At 38.8% G+C, this 17789-nt stretch overlaps 1 protein-coding gene across 2 annotated transcripts in view; it reads left to right on the top strand.

The window, feature by feature from the left end:
• The window catches only part of LMLN (leishmanolysin like peptidase), an 89489-nt gene extending 73458 nt beyond the window's left edge, over nucleotides 1-16031 (top strand). The window contains exons 16-17 of one of the 2 annotated variants that reach the window (XM_041771403.1): nucleotides 3520-3730; nucleotides 11748-16031. In XM_041771403.1, the coding sequence (XP_041627337.1) occupies nucleotides 3520-3730; nucleotides 11748-11848 (312 nt within the window). In that variant the 3' untranslated portion in view covers nucleotides 11849-16031. The remainder of the gene's footprint in view (nucleotides 1-3519; nucleotides 3731-11747) is intronic. The other variant, XM_041771413.1, reaches the window with a different exon arrangement.
• Nucleotides 16032-17789: the final 1758 nt, after the last annotated feature.

Raw genomic sequence — 17789 nt, forward strand, 5'->3', positions numbered from 1 at the left:
TCTGGGGCCAGGGGGATCCCTGGGTGGCGCAGCGGTTTGGCGCCTGCCTTTGGCCCAGGGCGCGATCCTGGACGACCCGGGATCGAATCCCTCGTCGGGCTCCCGGTGCATGGAGCCTGCTTCTCCTTCTGCCTATGTCTCTGCCTCTCTCTCTCTCTCTCTCTGTGTGACTATCATAAATAAATAAAAATTAAAAAAAAAAAATAAAAAATAAAAAAAATAAAAAATAAATAAAATCTTGGAAACAATAAAAAAAAAAAAAATTAAATAAATAAATAAATAAATAAATCTGGGGCCAAAGGGGATTCATATGCCACCCTTCTCGCCTCAGTTAAAGCTGTTACAGGACAGGCACTGTGTCATGGGCTTCTTTGGTATCCTTTTTGGCCACCGAGCACAGTATTCAGGCAATTTTCACTTAAAAGAATAATTACATTGCACTGTAGTTATGGCAGCGCTAACTAGATGTGGGACAGACTTACAGAAGAGGTTACACTTTGTTTTCTTGAGCTTATTAGAACTTAAATTTCCAAATTAGTATTATATTTAAACTTAGTTGAAGTTAGAGTTATTTAAAAAATGACTCAGTTGAAATACATTTTTGGAACTCCTCTTTTGAAATTGCCTTTAGTAATAGTTTAATAGCCTCCTAAGAAAATCAGTGTTTCTTTTTTTTTTTTTTTTAAAGATTTTATTTATTTACTCATAGAGACAGAGATTGGCAGAGACACAGGCAGAGGGAGAAGCAGGCTCCATGCAGAGAGCCTGACGTCAGACTCGATCCAGGGTCTCCAGGATCACGCCCCGGGCTGCAGGCGGCGCTAAACCGCTGTGCCACCAGGGCTACCCAGAAAATCAAATGTAGTATTTTGCATCACACCCATATTAACTTAATGTTAACTAGTTTAGTCAACTACCTTTATCAAAGTTGGTTCTGGGCAATTTTGGAGTATTTCTAAAAATTACATTGACTTGCAAAGTAAAAATTTGCCACCATCAGACTTACTCAGAATCACACACTTGGTTTGAAGATAGGCCCAGGAGAGAAGTTCCAGAAATATTTAAAGTGAAGTAGCATAATTGAAATTAGTGAGAAGTCTTTTTAGAAAACACCTTTGAAAGATCCCTGGGTGGCTCAGTGGTTTAGCACCTGCCTTTGGCCCAGGGCGTGATCCTGGAGGCCCAGGATCGAGTCCCACGTCGGGCTCCCTGCATGGAGCCTGCTTCTCCCTCTGTCTGTGTCTTTGCCTCTCTCTCCCTGTGTCTCTCATGAATAAATTAATAAAATATTAAAAAAAAAAAAAAGAAAAGAAAAAGAAAACACCTTTGAATGGGGATCCCTGGGTGACTCAGTGGATTAGCACCTGCCTTCAGCCCACGGCATGATCCCGGAATCACAGGATCGAGTCCCGCATAGGGCTCCCTGCGTGGAGTCTGCTTCTCCCTCTGCCTGTGTCTCTGCCTCTCTCTCTCTCTGTGTCTCTCAATAAATAAATAAAATCTTTAAAAAAAAAAAAGAAGAAGAAGAAGAAGAAGAAAGAAACACCTTTGAAGAAGACATTTAAAATTTTTTTAAAAGTTAGCTTTAGAAAAAAAAAAAAGCTAGCTTTAGGAATGCCTGGGTGGCTCAGTGGTTGAGCATCTGCCTTTGGCTCGAATCCTGATCCTGGGGTCCTGGGATCAAATCCTGCATCAGGTTCCCCTCAGGGAGCCTGCTTTTCCCCCTGCCTATGTCTCTACCTCTCTGTGTGTCTCTCATGAATAAATAAATAAACTCTTAAATCTTAAAAAAAAAAAAAAAAAAGTTAGCTTTAATGGTAGCACCTGGGTGGTTCAGTTGTTTAAACATCGTCTTGGTTTGGGCTCAGGTCGTGATCTCATGGTCATAAGATGGAGCCCTTTTTTGGGCTTCATGCTTAACCTAGAGTCTGCTCCAGATTCCATGTCCTTCCCCTTCTGTCCCTTGTACACCTCCCTATCTCAGAAAGAGAGAGAGAGAGAAAGAAAGGAAAAGAAAGAAAAGAAAGGAAAAGGAAAGAAAGAAAGAAAAATTCTTTTTTTGTTTTTTTGTTTTGTTTTGTTTTGTTTTGTTTTTTTAAGTTAGCTTTAGGGCAGCCCAGGTGGCTCAGCGGTTTAGTGCCTGCCTTCAGCCCAGGGCCTGATCCTGGAGACCCGGGATCGAGTCCCCCATCGGGCTCCCTGCATGGAGCCTGCTTCTCCCTCTGCCTGTGTTTCCGCCTCTGTGTGTGTGCACGTGTCTCTCTCATGAATAAATAAATAAAATCTTAAATAATAAAATAAAATTGACTTTATTAGTTACCCCTTGCAGTTAAGATATGAGTCTTACCTTTATTTATTTATTTTTTAAAAAGATTTTATTTATTTATTCATGAGAGAGAGAGAGAGAGGCAGAGGGGCAGGCAGGCTTCTCACAGGGAGCCTGATGCAGGACTCAATCCCAGAATCCCGGAATCATGCCCTGAGCCAAAGACAGACATTCAACCACTGAGCCACCCAGGTGTCCCGAGTCTTACCTTTAAAGATGTTACCAGTCCATGTATAATCACTAGGACCATTTTTATACCTGAGCAGATCTGGGATAGTGAAAAAGAATAAAAAACTTTTACTATGCACATTTCTGTGCTGTATTACTTTTTCTTTTCTTTTTTTTTTTTTTTACAATGAGCATATATTATTTTTATAATTTAAAATAACTAATAAAAATTTGATTTACAAAACTTACGACTTGTGGAGAAAATGACATGCTGAATAATGGCTCTTTGACAAAGGTTTCAGCTGAAGTATAATGAGGATACTATAATCTACAGAAATGTTTTTTTTAAGGTTTTATTATTTTTTTGTAAGTTTTTTTATATTTCACTAGTCTCCACACCCAATGTGGAACTCAAACTCACAATCCTGAGATCAAGAGTTGCATTGCATGTTCTACGACTGAACCAGCCAGGTGCCCCTACAGAAATGTTATTCTTGGGATCCCTGGGTGGCGCAGCGGTTTGGCGCCTGCCTTTGGCCCAGGGCGCGATCCTGGAGACCCGGGATCGAATCCCACGTCAGGCTCCTGGTGCATGGAGCCTGCTTCTCCCTCTGCCTATGTCTCTGCCTCTCTCTCTCTCTCTCTGTATGACTATCATAAATAAATAAAAAAAAAAAAAAAAAAAAGAAATGTTATTCTTGACAACTTGGCTTCAGGGGTCTATGAATCCAAATTGTAAGTTGTGTGCTGTCTTATGTATTTACAGAAAAGTGTCCATAGCTTTCCTCAGATTTTTTTGAAAGTGCTAAAGTAAAAGTTTAAGAACTGCTACCCCAGAGTGAAAGTTCTTTTAGACCTGAATAATTTAACTTTATATGAGATTAAAGATATGCCTATATCCCAAATTGTGTTTTATAGTCAACATTTTTAGTAAATTCTAATGTATTTTCCCGTAGGTGAAAAAAGGCTCATAATATCATATATGAGAATCTTATTGACCTGATTTTTTCTTTTCCTATTTGAAGGTTTCTTGTTCTCCTCAAGGTCTGACAGTTTGGGTTCAGAACACTTCATATTTGTGTAGTCGAGCTGGACAGGTCCTCCCCGTCAGTATTCAGATGAATGGCTGGATTCATGACGGTAACCTACTCTGCCCATCTTGTTGGGACTTCTGTGAGCTCTGTCCTCCAGAAAGAGATCCTCCAGCTGCTAACTTGACCCGAGCTCTGCCACTAGGTGAGTAGTCTCTGTGGTTGGAGTAAAGACAAGGACTTTTCTTATATAATGTTGGAAATTCCCTTCAAGGAAATTCTAAAACAGGTGGAGCATCTGCTCTTCTAATTGCAGTTTTATGAGAAAGCCTCCTTCCCACATTGTTAGAAATTGAAGGTGAGTAAATATGACACTTCCGTTCAGTAAAAGCAAGGATAAGGAACTTTTCTGTCTAAAGATCCTCTGATTTGCAAAAAAAAAATAAAAAATAAAAAAATAAAATTCATTCAAGATTACAAAAACAATGTTTCCACCATTCATTTTGAAATCAAGTGTAAACAAAATTCTCATTAAACGCAAAAAGCAGTTAAATGTATTTCAGTTATACAGGCATACCTCGTTTTATTCTTCTTTACCTTATTGCACCTCACAGATACTGCACTTATTACAAATGGAGGGCACCTGAGTGGTTCAGTTGGTTAAGTGTCTGCCATCTGCTCAGGTCCTGGGATCAAGTTATCCAGCTCCCTGCTCGGCAGGGAGTCTGCTTCTCCCTTCCACTTGCTCATGCTGTCTCTCATGCACGCTCTCTCTCTTTCTCTCTCAAATAAATAAAATGAAAGGTGTGTGCCAACTGTGTCAGCAGCTCTGCCAGTACCGAGCACCACTTTCCCAACAGCACTGGCTCAGTTCACATCTCTGTGTCACACTTTGGTAATTCTCACAGTGTTTTAAACTTTTTAATTATTATTATGGTGAACTCTGATCAGTGATCTTTGATGTTATTATTGTAGTGTGTTCTTTGGGAGGCACCAGGAACCACACTCATAAAACAGCGAACCTAATTGGTAATTCTGTGTGTTCTGACATCTTCCACCTACCAGCATTCCCATTTCCTTCCCCTTCCTCAGTCCTCCCTATTCCCTTAGATACAGCAATATTGAAATTAGGCCAATTAATGACCCTACCATGTCCTCTAAGTGTTCGAGTTAAAGGAAGAATCACATGTCTGTCACTTGAAATCAAAAGCTAGAAATGACTCAACTTAGCATGTCAAAAGCTAGTCATGTCAGTTAGCCAAGTTGTGAATGCAAAGGAAAAGTTCTTGAAACGAAAAATGATATTACAGTGAATACAAACAAGAATGATTTTTAAAAAGTGAAACAGCCTTATTTCTTATGTGAAGAAAGTCCGAGTTATCTGGATAGAAGATCAAACCAGCCACAACATTCTCTTAAGCCAAACTAACCCACAGCAAGGCTCTAATTCTCTTCAATTAATTCTAGGAAGGCAAAGAGAAGTGAGGAAGCTGCAGAAGAAAAGTTGAAAGCTAGCAGAGGTTGTTTCATGAGATTAAGGAAAGAAGCTGTCTCTGTAACATAAAAGTGTAAGGGGAAGCAGCAGGTGCTATTGTATTAGCTGCAGCAAATTATCCAGGAGATCTAGCTCAGATGTAGTGGAAGTGGCTATACTAAACAACAGATCTTCAATGTAGATGAAGCTTCCAATGGAAGAAGATACCATCTAGGTCATTCATAGCTAGAGAGAAGTCAGGCCTGACTTCAAAGCTTCCAAGGATAGGTTGGCTCTCTTGTTAGAGGCTAATGCAGGAACTTGAAATTGAAGCCAGTGCTCATTTACCATTCTGACAATCCTAGGGCCCTTGGGAATTAGACCAGATCCTCTCTGCCTTTGCTCTGTAAATGAAACAAGCCTGGAAGACAGCACATCTGTTCCAGCATGGTTTACTATTTTAAGCCCACTATTGAGACTTACTTCTCAGAAAAAAAGGACTCCTTTTAAAAATTACTGCTCGTTGTGAATACACCTGGTCATCCAGGAGCTCCAGGGAAATGAACCATGAGATTCATGTTGTTTTCATACCCACCAACACAGCATCCATTCTGCAGCCCACAGATCAAGGAGTAATCTTGCCTTTCAAGTCTTACTATTTAAGAAATATATTTTATAAGATATAGATAGTGATTCTTCTGATGGATTTGAGCAAAGTAAATTGAAAACCTTCTGGCAAGGGTTCCCGATTCTAAATGCCATTAAGAACATTTGTGTTTCTGGAGAAGAAGTCAAAATACCCACATTCACAGGAATTTAGAAGAAGATGATTTCAACCCTCATGCATGACTTTGAGAGTCCAGGGCTTCAGGGGAGGAAGTAAGCACAGATGTGGGGGAAACAGTCATGAAGATGTGACTAGATTGATGCAATCTCATGATAAAACTTGAATGGATGAGGGAGTTGCTTCTTACAGATGAGGAAAGAAAGTGGTTTTTTGAGATGGAAACTAGTCTTGGTGCACATCCTGTGAAGACTATTGATAGGACAACAAAGGATTTAGAATATGACATAAACTTAGTTGATAAATCAGTGGCAGAGTTTGAGAGAATTGATTCCAAATCTGAAAGAAGTTCTACTGTGGGTAAAATGCTATCTAATAGCATCATGTGCTACAGAGAAATAAATCATTTGTGAGAGGAAAGGTCAATCAATGTGGCAAACTTCATTGTTGTCTTATTTTAAGAAATAGCCAGAACCACCCCAACCTTCAGCAGCTACCACCCCTAACCAGTCAGCAGCCGTCAACGTCAAATCAAGACCCTCCACCGGCCAAAAAGACTATAACTTCTAGAAAGTTCAGATAATGGTTAGAAGTTTTGAACAACAAAGTACTTTTAAATTAAGGTCTGTACATTTTTTTAGACATATGCTATTGCACACTTAATAGCCTTCAGTACAGTGTAAATACAACTTTTAAATCCACCAGGAAAAAAAATTCATTTGACTTGACTTATTGCAATACTTGCCTAATGGTGGTGGTCTGGAACTGAACTCTCAATATCTCAGAAGTATGCCTGTGTTACGAGTAGGTGAGGCAGAAGAAAGGAAAAGACACTGGAAAAGATACTTAAAGAAGGGATTGACATACCAGTACACAAAGAAGAGAAAGGTGCAGGGACACAAAAACACATGCACAAAGTGATAAAGAAAGATGGGCTAGTAGAGGCAAAGTGGTTTTCACTGAGGTATATTTTTTCTCATTGTCTCAGACTCTAGAGTAGAACTGAGACTAACAGAACAAAGTTGTAGGGAGACAGATTTCAGTTAAATCCTTTCAGTCATTAGTCCAGGAGAGTAAAGGAAAGAACTGCCTTGAGAATGGGGCGTTTCCCATTATTGAAGATGTGTAAACTAAGACTGATGACCCGTTTCTGAGAGTTATAAAAGTAGAATTCATGAATTCTCAATTAAAGCTCTGACCTAAGATCTATGAGATTTTAAATGACCTATGTGATTTTATCATAGTCTGACATTTTTAGAATTGAATAATAAAGATGTTATGCACAATTTCATTTTCTCAGTTGGAGGTATTTTTTTTTTTAATGGAACTGTGTAGCCCTTTGCCTGTTCCACAGTCTGGTTGAAAATGGAGGGCTACATTCATTTACACCTCAGAGTTTCTCCACCTCTAAGATTTAGTTTCCTTTCTTTCCCAACCCTGGGGGCTTTCTACAGACATGAGCTGATAAGTAGAGTGTGAGTTTTAGGAGACTGGTACATGTGGGGTGCCCCGGGGTGCCTGAGACCACCTCTGGGTTTGGTGACTCTCTAGGACTCACAGGACTCAGGCTGTCTTTGTACTTGTGGCTAAGATTTGTTATAGCGAAGAGATACAGGGCACAGTCAGCAAAGGGAAAGAGGCCACTACTGTGAAGTTGGGCGGGAACCTGTTCTCAGACACCAGCTAAACGCCATCCTTGCAAGTAGGACTTTGAAGGATGGCAATCTCAGGCCTTCTATGTTAGCTCTTTTCTTCACAGAACTTTGGGGATTAGCTGTTTTCTACAGTTATAATAGTAATAACACAATGAATTATTTGAAATTATATAAGATCTTAGGTACTTTTGGTCGTGGTAAATAGTACAAATAGTCTTCAATACTCTTAGTTAACTTTTACTTTTTTTTTTTTAAAGGTTTTATTTATTTATTCATGAGAGACAGAGAGAGAGAGGCAGAGACATAGGCCGAGGGAGAAGCAGGCTCCACGCAGGGAATCCGAGCGGAACTCGATCCAGGGACCCTGGGATCACGCTCTGAGCCGAAGGCAGATGCTCAACCGCTGAGCCACCCAGGTGTCCCAGCTTTTAATATGAAGCTGATAGGATGACTTAATTTTGTTGTAAATGTCAGATTGCTTTGGCTGGAACAAGAGGGCTGACAGTCCACAAGTTAGGTGGTTCTGATGGAGTTCCCATCCTCAGGCCTGATCTCAGTTAACTGTAAGGATCTGTCACCATTTCATTGTCCAAGAGAGGAGCAGATATTGAGCCATTGGCAGTTAGAGTTGAAATAGTTATTCCAGCTGGTTCAGGGGTGAGAGTCTTAGGAGTACTGTAGAAGAATGTCTGGGAAAGAGGGGAAATCCAGACCAGGTAAAGAGGCTATGAGATCATTATTTCCTCTCCTTGGAGTAAGACAAAGACAAGTGAATCTATTAAAAGAAGGTGGGGGGTAAAGATGGCAAACGACCCACCCCTCCACCTGCATAGTCTGCACCTTAGACTGCTTATTCTGCTCCCTGCTTATCAGTCACCCTTCTGATATGGTGCTGCTAGGATGTGCTTGATTTCCCTATTAACTTACCCATTTCTATGAGGAAGGAGGCTCGGAAGAGTGTTGCAACTGCCAAATCACTACTACAATTTTTTTAAATATTATATTTATTTGAAAGAGAGAGTGTGTGCACAAGTATGGGGAGGGGCAGAGGCAGAAGGAGAAGCAGACTCCCTGCTGAGCAGGGAGCCCCATGTGGGGCTCAGTCCCAGGACCCTGAGATCGTGACCTGAGCCACCCAGATGCCCCCACTACTACAATTTTGAAAAATGTGTAACTATTACAAGAATAGATTATTTTAGGCCTTGCTTTTTTTTTTTTTTTTTTTTTTTTTTATTCACGAGAGATAACAAGAGAGAGAGGCAGAGGCAGAGGGGGAAGCAGGCTCCCCTCAGGGAACCAAAGTGGGACTTGATCCCAGGACCCCAGGATCATGATCTAAACCAAAGGCAGATGCTCAACCACTGAGCCACCCAGGCGTCCCTTAGGCCTTACTTTTTAAACATACACATCACTGTTGAAATTCTAAAATATCCTGACTTACCATATTTGTTAATGTGGGAAGAGCTCCGTGAACACGGAGCATCCTGAGCCTTCACTGAATATTCATTGTGTCAGAAACTATGACAGAGGGCAACCTAGGTGGCTCTGCAGTTTAGCGCCTGCCTTCAGCCCAGGGCCTGATCCTGGAGTCCCGGGATCGAGTCCCATGTCAGGCTCCCTGCATGGAGCCTGCTTCTCCCTCTGCCTGTGTCTCTGCCTCTCTCTGTGTGTCTCTCATGAATAAATAAATAAAATCTTAAAAAAAAAAAAAAAAAAGAAACTATGATAGATATTTCTTTCAGGTAAATAGTTTGTTTCTGTTTAATGCTTTTCTTTGACCCCCCAAACTTCTAAAAATATTTTGATGCTTTAAATGTATTTGTATGAGAAATACTAATACATTTAATTCTAATAATTAGAATTAACCTATGATGAAGCTTATTAAATGATCACCCCTAATCTATTTGTTTTATGAAAGTTTTTAAGTTTTTAGACATGCCTTTAAAACATTAAAAGTGCTAATATTCTGGAGGAAGTGTAAAATATTCTTCTCCCTAAATTCTTCTGATTGTTGTTGTTCTTAGGTGTTAGTTCACATGGCCTTTTCTTTTATTTGTAATTTCTCTTAGAACGTAGAACCCCTTGTTTTCTCTCTCCTTTTCTCTAGTTGTCATTTCTAAATGCTAGAATGTGATTAGAGTGTGACTAGATAGTTGTTCTGTATTGCCTAAGAGAGTTTTCCATTAGTGACTATGAAAGATTTATTTCTGACTTCTTTCTAGTCTCTTTAGATCTTAGGGGTTGTTTTTGTTTCCATTTATTGAATGTTAGACACTTTGCCAAGTGCTTTATGTCTATAACATTGCATTTAACTGTCACAAAATCTCATGAGGTAGGAATTATTGTTTTACACATGAGAAAACTAAGGAATAAAGAGATTAAGTAATGTATTATCCATGAACTAATAAATAATGAAGTTCAGATAAAAACCCAGATCTTATTGTCTCTAATTCACTTTGAAACCCTCTATTTGAATCTTTTAATTTCAATTAGTATTTGCACAGAAAGTGCAGTGTTTTTGAAGAACAAATGTTCCAAAACTGCCATTAATGTTTTAATAGCTTGAAAAAAAAATGTTTTAATAGCTCGTTAAATTTTAGTACCAACGGTAGATAAATGATAGTTCTCCTGTTTCCTTTGGGCCAAGTTGAAAATCAAGAGATAAAGGAATATGCCTGTGTTGTTAGTCTCTCCAGGATCCCATTCCTTAATGCAGCCAGAACCACTCTACCTGATGCTCTAAGCCAGAATTTATCCCATAGGACTTTCTGGGTTGATGGAAATGTTCCATAGTTTGCACTATCCAATACAATAGTCATTAGTCACATATGACTGTTGAAGATGTAAAGTGTGGTTAATGTGAGAAACTATTTTATCTTAATTAATTTAGATTTAAGTAGCACATAGAGCTGTGGCTGCCATATTAGATAGTGAAGTCCTAAGTCAGAAGTTCTCAAACTTTAGCATGCATCAGAATTATGTTAAAATCAAGAGTTTCAGGTTCAAAAGATCTGGGTTGGAGCCTGCAAATTTGCATTTTTAACAAGTTCCAGGGTAATGCTGATATTGTTGACACAAGGACTACACTTTGAGAAGGACCATTCTTACTAAGTGGGATTTTTTAAAAGATTTAACAAATACCAGCATGATTCCATTGAAGAATAGAGATTCCCCATGATTTACCTGGCTTACAGGCAGTAAAACAATTTTAAAAAATACTTTATCCACACTGCCTTGTGCCCAGAAGAATAAGCTCCGGTGCCTTGATATTATTTTTCTCACCTTTTAAGCAAGTCAGACTTGAAGCTTGGTTGATTCTTCATTGATCGAAATATTAGAAAGGACAACTCATTCTAAAATAAAGTCAGGCTGACCTGTTCTCTTGACTGCAATAAAAATGTTTTCCATTCTGAGAATTATTTCGGGAAGTCATTTTAGCCCTGAGAACAACATGTGGCTAAATTAAAATTTATTCCTAGTGCCCAAGACCATAGAATCTTCTACCATTTCCGTATCAGCCTGGCATGATACAGATAGATGGGTAGGTAGTTAGAGATCAGGGACCATATGTTTACCTGGACAGTGCATGTGCTTATGGTCTTGGTATAATTGTTAATAGCATTCCCTTGTGTTAATCAGAAAGAAAATTTAGTTGATCTAAGCAAATTTTATTTCACACTTCATAAAGCAGGGAATCTCTACTCTCAAGAGTACAGAGAACTGCAAAATCAGGGAAAAGAACTGCAAGCAGGAAACAAGTACTCGGGTTAAGTTGATTGGCTGGGGTGGCATATCTGACCTTATATAGAAAGATGAAGGACAAAGGAAATAAGTACAGATCCCAGAGCTGGCTTAGCAATTGAAGATTAGCTTTCTTGGTATCGCGTTTCTGGTCAAGTGGAGGAACATAAAAGTTATCTAAGCTTCAGTTTGCTGGCATGGCACCACTGGCACAAGTGACTGTATCTTGGGAAATGTATTGCAACACTATTTACTTTCCTTTATAGCATCTTAGGCTTTGTTGGGATATTTCCTGAAGACTTCTTTTTTTGGGGGGGGTGCTGCTCCTAACTTCGATATGGTGGGTACATCATCTTTTCTTCTTGCATAAAATATTTTGTTCTTTTTCCATAAATGTATAAAAATGACTTTGCATATCTAGGTTTCAGGAAGTTAATTTTGATTCTCCTCTCCAAGGTGGTCCTTGTTTACCTTTTAATAGTCACCTGTACTCATCTGTCAGTTTTTAGTTGGTATGATTTATTCCAGAAATGTCTCCAGAAAGTCAATTTCTTGTTTTCTACCCTAGATCTCTGTTCCCGTTCCTCTAGCCTGGTAGCCACCCTCTGGCTTTTGCTAGGCAATCTCTTTCCTCTGCTGGCTGGATTTCTTCTGTGTGCATGGCACTAGGAGTGGAAAAGTGAATTCTCAAGACATTCCTTTGTGTCATGTTCTTCCGAACAAAGCACAAAATCTGGGTGAGTGCCAGCCTGTACAGATGGCAAAAGTGATGTTCCTGACTTTGGCTTGGAAGTGTTGACCACAGTCGGACCTTGAAGCAGAACTTCACAGCAGTCACTCTTCAGCAGCAGCCCAACAGCCTCAGAGGTTGGAGGAGGAGAAGGAATTCTAAGTCACCATGTCTTTATCTGTCAAGATATATAACCTGCCTGAAGTTTGCCTTTGAAAATGAGATAATTGGTGAAATTTTCAGAGTGATTACATACCCCAGCATTTTCATTAACCTAAAATGTTGGGAAAGTTCATCAGTACTGCAGCAACTTAAAAAACAGCTATTACAAGATTATAAGTTATGAATCCTGTCCTCAAAAGTATAAATTGTCCTTTGACTTACAGATAGTAATTGAATTGGGTTTCTACATCACTGCTGTACCTATATTGAATTTAATAGCTGTGCATGATAGTCTTAAAACATTGTCCTCATTATTCTAAAAGGCTTTTTTTTATTATGTTTTGCTCATCTTATGATTTAACCATGCTTGCCTTTTTCAAACCAGCTATGTGACAGTTTACTACTGAACCATTATGTGTTGGTAGACCCTTCAGTGTATTCTCCAGTAGTTTAATAATGACTTGAAAAACTGTGGGAGCAGAGAGAGAAAAATACTCTGCCCTGTAAGAACACTGAAGACATGCAAACAGAAGAAAACATAATTGTATGTTTTTCAGATAATAATTATGACAACTGTAATCCAGCAAAAACAGAACTATTCCTTTTTGACTAATGAAGATAAATTATGGTACTACATAGGGAGATACGCAGTTACTTGCAAGTATGCCACGAAAGTGTTACAGAAGAATTTCTACTATCTGAAAATCATATATAAGAAGAAAAATATGAGTCAAAACAAGGTGGTCTGAATTGTTTACTAATAGCAAAGTGCAGGTTGGGTGTAGGGCCTATTTAGTAGGGCTGCCTTTACCCACAACATAAAACTCAGTCGACAGAAGTCAGAAAATTGCCTGTCCTTTAAAAGGAAGTGATGTTCTTGATTCAGTGTGACTTCTGCCAAGTGCTCTGAATGTCAAAATGAAGAAGCTCAATGAAGCACAGGTAAATGGCAGTAGTAACTATGACTCTGGTAAGGTAGCCAAATGCCTTGTCATCTCATTAGTAACATTTATGAATGGATGAGCAAGATTCCCATTGTCACTACCTACTATCCAGCGAAACCACAGACAAGGGAATGGATTTGGCAGGCAAAAACAAACAACGTAAAAGGAGATAATTTTTTGCTTCCTTCTTTTGACACTCTTGTTACCACGTAGACTCTCATCCTCAGAAGCAATTCTGCTCTGGTACTAGAGCTTACCACTCCCTCTTAGTAATTCCAATTTGAAATTTATTAATGATTAGTAATGCCCAGTTCTCTCTACAGCTAATGAAATCCTGCAGCATTATAAACATAACTCCTGGACAAGATTTTTTCACTCATTCATTCATTCGTTGGTTCTTTAACTCAGCATATAGTTATTGAGTGCTCCATTTAAGAGATTGTGTTAAGTGAGCAAGCAGTATAATTCCAACTGATTATTTGGTATTGGAGCCAAACTACCACCCCAGCATAGAGGAAAGCTGCTTTTTTCTAATGCATAAATTTTAAATATGTATTTGCATGCAGTTTTAAATTGGAGGTATTTGTCATTGTAAAAAAGCTGGGAGTCTCTAGCATAGCCGACTTCAGCTAAAGAGAAACTAATAGTAATGGTGTCAGGCCAGTGCTCAGTTTTCTGCCTTTGTCACACTTACTTTAAAGGTCAGAGAAAAGTGTAGAGTGTATTTTTAAAGAAAATCATAAAACTCTAAATTTATATATCTATTGTGATTATGAATCATCCTGCAAAGTTGTATAAAGAATTTCACCAAAAATACAATGGATAGTATATTTGAGATTCACAGTGGTAGGTTTGATTATATTTTGACTGTTGTGCAGTAATGCCATTTAGGTAGTATTGTTTCCGAGCATGGTGCTTTTTATACTTGAAATATATTTTTGCTTTATTTTTTATTGATATAATTATATTTGCACTAATGACTTTCTGAAGAAAATATTATAGATGACATTTTTTCTATATATATTTATTAAGCTTGGAATCTGATACCCTAGTGTTTTCTCTGCACAAATAAGGAATTTGATGAAGTATGAGGCTAAGAAATCTTGCCTTTCTGAGGGTAACTAATGGCTCCTGTGTCTTCCTTCTTCAACGAGTCTTGAGAGTGGTTGCTTATCACCGATTCCTCCTAGTGTACTCCTTGAAGACTTAGAAGGCCACTGAACCTGTAGGAAATGTTAAAGGGAACATTTGAGTCACTTAGAATATGACCATATTCTAAAAACACACTTAAAATCTGAGATTTTAATGCAGAATTAGTAGGCTAGGATTCATCTTTGAACTGAAGAATTTGAAATGGCCTAAATGTTGGTATCCTGTGGCAGGATGCCCTTTATGTTAACAAAAGTGGTTCACTGAGAAGACTAGCAGACTGCGGCCACTGGTGGAAGTGAGGTGGGAGGAGAAGGAGGAGTGGCTGATCTGGGGACAGACAATAGAGTCTCTGACTCAAAAAGTGTGGAGTGCATATAAAAACTGACTAGACTACCTCAGTTTTCAGTTCAGATTTAGGTTCATTTTGATAGTATTAATGTCCCAATTGTCAATAACAAGTGAATTTGTTTCTCAGGTTTTCAAGAACAGAATTTATAGGAAGGCAGCAAAAGCCATGTAGGCAGACTTAAGCTGACAGCTTTAAAGAAACTGGCAAGCAGTTAAGAAACTGGTAGTCTTAATGTAGACCCCTCTAATATCCTCCTGAAGAACATCCTTTTCCCTTACTTACTTCTTAAGGATATTTATTTTTGTTAAGTCCAAATAGACATTCTTAAAATGTTATAAATTATGCTTGAAATTAGCTTCAGCCTAGTATGTTGGCTTAGAGTTTATCAATATTTGAAGATGAAACAAATTAATGAAGTTTAAGTGACTTTAGGAAGATACATAAATATACCTGAGTATTCTATAAAATTTAATCAATATTCTCCTCAATATTATAGAAGACTTACTGAATGAGATGAACTGTAAAATGACTAGCTGCTTTCTCAGAGTCTTTCAACTCTAATATTCTATGACTAACACTCATCCAGACTCGGTAGGTCATTGCTGGCTCTGCGTCCTGGAGTATGCCAGCTTGCACATCATGTCCATCACAGTGTCTTGTGCTCAGTGCCGTAGCGCTGTCCGTGTCCTTGGACATCGAGTGGAGAGAGAAGAGCCATCTCTGAGGGCATTTGAACAGTCCTGGTAGAGGAGATGGACAGTGGTCAGTGACAGCCTCACAGACCCTTTTCACAGTGGGCACTAGTCATTCATGCCATGTCCTTGCAGCCCTGGCTGGAGGACAAATATATTTTAATAATGTCTGTGCTACTCATTCTGAAGAAAGAAATAACATGAAAGGATGACTTTTTTTTTTTTTTTTATACAGTCAGGATAGGGAAAGAAATGGTAAATTATTTTTTTTATGTTTACATTTTTGATAAATGAAATAGAAGATTTGAGAACTAATCTTTATTTGTGTTATTGAACTTTACGTGTAATGTATTCCTTAGTAAAAAAAAACAAAAACAAAAACAGAACTTTAATAAAAATGGAAACCAATCTGTATCTTGTCTTTACTTACCATCAATTTTTAAAAATTTGGATGAAGAACACAAGCCGTGCGCACTATTTGGGGAATATGAGGAGCTTATTGTGAAATAATTCAATTTCTACTTTAAATGGAGTAAATTATCCTACTTAGAGAATAGGGACAGATCTTATGTAAAGCTATAGTGAGTAGCCCTCCTCAAGTACTTATGTAGGAAAAGGAGCACACTAAAACCATTCAAGTCAAGCTTCTCTGGCTGCAGATTATTCCAGTCGCTTTTGTTTTATGCTGTGGACTATGAGTCTCCTTGCATGACCACCCTGGCACATTCACATACCACACTCTGGAGTAGCAGCAAGTAGATTGTGGCTTTAGTCTTGGAGTGTGATTCTTCTTCATAACCTGAATGTAGTTTGAGAAAGGAGAATCTATCTCCTGAACATGCTTTCACCATGTGCACTTGGAGCCATTCCGTCCAGTGGCATAGACCCAAACATTTTATGAAGTTGATTTTTTTTTTTAAGATTTTATTTATTTATTCATGAGAGACACAGGGAGAGGGAGAAGCAGGCCCCATGCAGGGAGCCTCACGTGGGGCTCGATCCCGGGTCTCCAGGATCAGGCCCTGGGCTGAAGATGGCGCTAAACCACTGAGCCACCAGGGCTGCCCATATGAAGTTGATTAAACCTAGCATGTGTGACCTGATTGTGGGAAATTTTAATAACATTTAGATTTTTTTAAGCTTTAAATATCTCCTAAAAGCAACTAAAACTATATGTAATAAATTACTTCAAGTAGCTGAATTAAGCCAGTATTATTTGCATAGCATACTGAAGATAAAGCTGTCTCCATCTTACATATTATACTATTTACCTTTGGGTATGGTATGTTCATAAAATATAGCTTATTTCATAGGTATTATTCATAGACATTAGTATCTTCGACTCAATGCCACTTTAACACTCAATGCCACTAATAGTTAATTTTTTCAATTTAGACAGAAACAGTGACTCAACAACTTTCCGACATTATCACATTTGGAAATACTCAAGTCACAGTATGTGAACACCTCCTGGCTTCTTCTCCCCACCCCATTAGGTTTCATAGTGACATTTCAAGAGGGCTACAACCAACTTGGAAGAGATTTTCACATGCATTCACACATATGAATGTGTATATCTTGAAGATTTTGATGTATCTGTTTGAGGTCATGAAAATGTAAGCAAGATAACCACAAAGAATAGAATTTGCTTTCTTGTCACATGCCTCAGCACACTTTGCCACCCCAGGCCCCAGAGTCTTAAATCTTAAACAGGTTATGCCACTATTCTAAAATGATTTAGGGACACCCTGAGTGGTTCAGTTGGTTAAGCATCTAACTATTTATTTTTTTTAAGTAGGCTTCATGCTGGGCATGGAGAGCTCAAACTCACAACCCTGAGGTCAAGACCTGTGCTGAAATCAAGAGTCAGATGCTGAACCAATTGAACCACCCAGGTGCCCCAAGCATCTGATTCTTGATCTCAGCTCAGATCTTAATCTCAGGCTCATGAGGCCTAGCTTGGAACCACCTTTAAAAAAATAAAATGATTTGGTTAGTTGTGAAATTGTATGCTTGCTATGAAATAAATAAAATCTGTAAAATCTGCATTTCTTATCATAGGTTTGACAAAGGAGTGAAGAAGGAGCCAGTAAGTGCTATATAGATGCTAAATAACCCTTAGGGATAAGTATCTTCATAGTGGAAAGAAAAATGAAGAAATGAAATGTCTGAGGCAGGTCAGTGCTCAGAGTGAGGTAAGTTAGTGGCTTTGCCACATTAGGATCTTGCCCCAGAACCTCTGTATCAGCACTATGCACCATTCTGGATTTCCACAGATGGGGGGTTTTCTCCATTTTTGTCTAATTTATCCTCTCACTCCACCCAAGCATATGGGCCATGCCTCCTGCTTCCTCATCATCAATTTAAGACAGTCCATTTTCTCAAGTATGTGTACATATCTCTCTGGTGGCATCATTGCCTGGGAGCGGTACTGAGGGGTCCCATCCATCCATCATTTCTTAAAGACAGACTGAGGGAGCCAGCAGCCCTCACTAATTTACTAACCTGGTGGAAACCAGAAACTCCTATGCCCCTTCAGTCTGTTCCTGCTATTTTATGATTTCCATGTCACTATTCAGTT

The sequence above is a fragment of the Vulpes lagopus genome, chromosome 1, assembly GCF_018345385.1.
Source record: "Vulpes lagopus strain Blue_001 chromosome 1, ASM1834538v1, whole genome shotgun sequence".
In the NCBI taxonomy this organism is placed as follows: Eukaryota; Metazoa; Chordata; class Mammalia; order Carnivora; family Canidae; genus Vulpes; species Vulpes lagopus.